Source organism: Lupinus angustifolius, unplaced genomic scaffold (genome assembly GCF_001865875.1).
Source record: "Lupinus angustifolius cultivar Tanjil unplaced genomic scaffold, LupAngTanjil_v1.0 Scaffold_41_243, whole genome shotgun sequence".
NCBI classification, from domain to species: Eukaryota; Viridiplantae; Streptophyta; class Magnoliopsida; order Fabales; family Fabaceae; genus Lupinus; species Lupinus angustifolius.
This window is the reverse complement of record NW_017721609.1, coordinates 25,384-29,174: the sequence shown is the minus strand read 5'-3', so window position 1 is coordinate 29,174 and position 3,791 is coordinate 25,384. Positions and strand designations below refer to the sequence as shown.

General features: G+C 37.6%; 1 protein-coding gene across 1 annotated transcript; it reads left to right on the top strand.

Moving 5' to 3' along the window:
* Positions 1–270: 270 nt before the first annotated feature.
* LOC109338780 lies at positions 271–3,135 on the top strand. The gene is made up of 5 exons (XM_019576093.1): positions 271–318; positions 589–858; positions 979–1,498; positions 1,780–2,262; positions 2,624–3,135. Exons 1-5 carry the CDS (start codon positions 271–273, stop codon positions 3,133–3,135), a joined length of 1,833 nt encoding a protein of 610 aa, XP_019431638.1.
* The last annotated feature ends 656 nt before the right edge of the window (positions 3,136–3,791 follow it).

The window sequence follows — 3,791 nt, the reverse complement described above, 5'->3', positions numbered from 1 at the left end:
CTTATTGAATAACAAGAATAAAATCATAAATTCATAATACATTTTTCATTCCCATTCTTTTTGTTCTTCTTTGTCTCTCTTCCAAAGATTTCTTCTCCTCTGTTTTCTAGTTCTTACATGGTATCATGCCATGGCCACCACTACCAACACTGAATATGTTTGATCCTCTCCGCCTCTTTCTCCTTTTGTTGCCTCACTGTTTCAAGCGGTGTCTTCCCCTCTTGTTCTCCCTCTTCCATTGGTAAAATTGACGGAGAAGAACTATTTGGTATGGCGGCACTTCATACTCGCAACCCTAACTTCAAATCGAGCGCGTCGGTTTGTCTTAGGAACTGAAATTCCTCATAGATTTTTGAGTGAGGATGATAGACTCATCAATCGCGTCAATTCAGAATATCTTCACTGGGAAGAACTAGATCAAACGGTTTTTTCGTGGATTCGAAATTCTTTGACTGAAGGTCTCCAACCTCGTGTTGTTGGATGTAGGCACTCATGGTAACTTTGGGAGGAACTTGATTCATAATGAAATTCTCAAAAAAAAAACCAAGGAGTAGGAAATTATGTTCCTAGCTTCGATCTATTTCTCAGAGTTCAAGTTCCATTTCTGAATATTTCACAACAATCAAGGGACTTGTGGATGCTTTGATTTATATTAGAACACCAATTTCCACTACTAAGAACATTGACTACATTCTTGATGGCTTAAATGAAGAATATCAGCCTGTAATTACTTCAATTGAGAGTCAATTGGATCTACCTTCGATTCATAATCTTCAATCATTTTTACTCACTTTCGAGTCTCGGCTTGAGAAGATCAAAAGTAAGGTGTTATCTGATGCTCTCTCTACAAATGTAACGGTTAATTCTTCTTCACTGCCTTCTTCAAAGCCAATCAATTCTTTATCGCGACCTTCACACACATCGCATTCTCTGTCCTCATATTTTCCATTCAAATCTGATTTGCAACCTCAAGGCTAGGCTGGTGGTTATAGAGGTTTTAGTAACTATCGAGGAAATCGTGGTGGTCACCGTGGAGGTAGAAGTAGAGTAGGAAGAGGTTCTGGTCACTCCTCGTCAGCGTTTTGCATCTATTGCAAACGACTTGGACATGATGTGGTTGATTGTTACTATGCACCACCAAAGTTCGGTGCAACTTACTCTCCCCCTCCCTATCCTACAAAACGTCACCAACAAAATTACTTTCCCAATTTTAATGGACCTCACACTCATTACAATTTTATTCCAGAATATCAGCCCTCCTTCAATGAAGACTCTCTGTTTGGACCTCCTCCACATTATAATTCAAGACATCCAGTTCCTCACTATGCCATGACAGCTTCAGCTCCTCATAAAGTTACTGCTTCAATGAAGAACATGAAGCAGGTTACATGGTATCTTGACTCTGGGGTGACAAATCACTTGACAGTTGATCCTGAATTGGTGGATGACCCAGTTGAGACCTTTGCTCATGACCAGATTTATATGGATAATGGAAAGGGTATCCTTATTCAATCTATTGGAAAATCTCTTTTTACATCATCCTCTAGTTCGAACATTTCATTTCAGTTAAATAATGTTCTTCTTGTTCCTTCTATCACCAAGAATCTCTTGTGTCACAATTTGCAAAAGATAATTGTTGTTTCTTTGAATTTCACCCTAATGTTTGTTATGTGAAATCACATGATTCTAATCAAATTCTACTCAGAGGTTTCATCACCAAGGAAGGACTCTATGCTTCCCATGGTGCTCTTCCCAAATCTATGTCTTACTGTTTTGTAGCTTCGGTGGTTTGTCATGAGCTTAACTCACCCACTTGTAATAAATCTAGTTCTGGTATGTGTAATGAGCCTAGTTCTCATACTTCTGTTGTTTCTCTTTGGCACAACAGATTGGGCCATCCTCATGAAACTGTTGTTAAAACTGTTTTGACCGATTGTAAGATTTCTCACAATCATAAATATGTGTTTGACTTTTGTTCATCTTGTTGTGTTGGTAAATCACATAGGCTTCATTCCCCTACTTTATCTACCGTGTATAATGCTTCGTTTGATTTAGTCTATGTTGACCTATGGGGTCCTACTCCTGTTTACTCAGGAACAGGATTTCGATATTACTTTTCCATTGTTGATGCTTTTACTAAGCACACATGGATATTTCTTCTCAAACTGAAATCTGAAACATTTTCGCTATTTCAGTATTTTCTAGACTGTGTTGAAACACAATTCAATGTCACAATTAAATATGTTCAAAATGACTATGGGGGTGAGTTTAGACCATTCACAGATTTTCTTAAGAGTCGTGGTATTGTTCATAGAATTTCGTGTCCTCATACACACCATCAATAGGATACTGTAGAGAGAAAACATGGGCATATTCTAGAAACTTGTCTCACCTTACTTGCACATTCTCATCTTCCTTTGGTATCATGCCTTTACTACAATTGTTTTTCTCATTAACATATTACCCTCTGTCACACTGAACCAAAAATCTCCTCATCAACTTCTTTTTGGAAAAACACCAGACTATACTATGTTCAAAGTTGTCGGTTGTGCTTGCTATCCTCTACTTAGACCGTATAATATGCACAAACTTTATCCAAGAAGCTCAGAATGTGTATTTTTAGGATACTCTTCCACTCATAAGGGATACAAGTGTATGTCCACTGATGGAAAAATTTACATCTCAAAGGATGTTATATCCAATGAGTATGTTTTTCCATTTGTCTCCAAAAGAGAAAACTCTTCTTCATCTATCACCAATTCATGTCCTACTCTTCAAAATGATTTTCACATATCCCCTGTTATGCCTGTTGAAAATACTTCTACTACACACCCTTCCATTTCCATCAATAATTTTCCTTCATCTATTCATAATGACAATAATATTTCTTCACTGTCACCCCTTTCACACCAAAATTCTTCATCTTCTTCTCTACCTTCCATTACACCTCCTTCACCTTCTTTACCTCTGATGTCGCATCCTACTCCTATTACATCGCATCCTATGCAAACAAGGTCAAAATCAGGAATCTTTAAACCCAAATATCCTAGTGTTCATCTTGCTGAGTGTGAACTAGTAAGTGCCAGGGCTGCTTTAGTCAATCATGTTTGGCAGCAGGCAATGCAAGTCGAATAAGATGCACTTATGGCATTAGGAACTTGGTCCTTAATGGCTCTACCTCCTCACAAGCAAGCAATTAGATGCAAATGGGTCTTTCGAATCAAAGAAAATCCAGATGGCATAGTCAACAAATATAAGGCAAGACTTGTTGCTAAGGGGTTTCATCAAAAACAAGGGGTAGATTACGATGAAACTTTTCCCCCAGTTGTAAAACCATATACCATCAGGATTCTCCTCACTCTTGTTGTTTCTCATCATTGTAAGCTTGAACAACTTGACATCAATAATGCCTTCCTAAATGGCACTCTAAATGAAGAAGTATACATGACTCAACCTCTGGGATTCCAACATCATGACAAAACTCTAGTTTGCAAGTTGCACAAGGTCATATATGGGCTAAAGCAAGCCCCAAGACAATGGTTTGAGAAGTTAAAGAGTTTCCTACTTAAACTTAGATTCCAAGTTAGCAAGTGTAATAACTCCCTCTTCATTGATATATCTATAACCTATAAAATTTATGTTATAGTGTATGTTGATGACATAATAGTCACTAGATCATCCTCTTCTCATGTTCAGAAATTAACCAAGGATCTCAGTTCAACTTTTTCCCTTAAGCAACTTGGTCCTCTAGACTATTTTCTTGGTATTGAAGTTAAACACAAACAAAATGG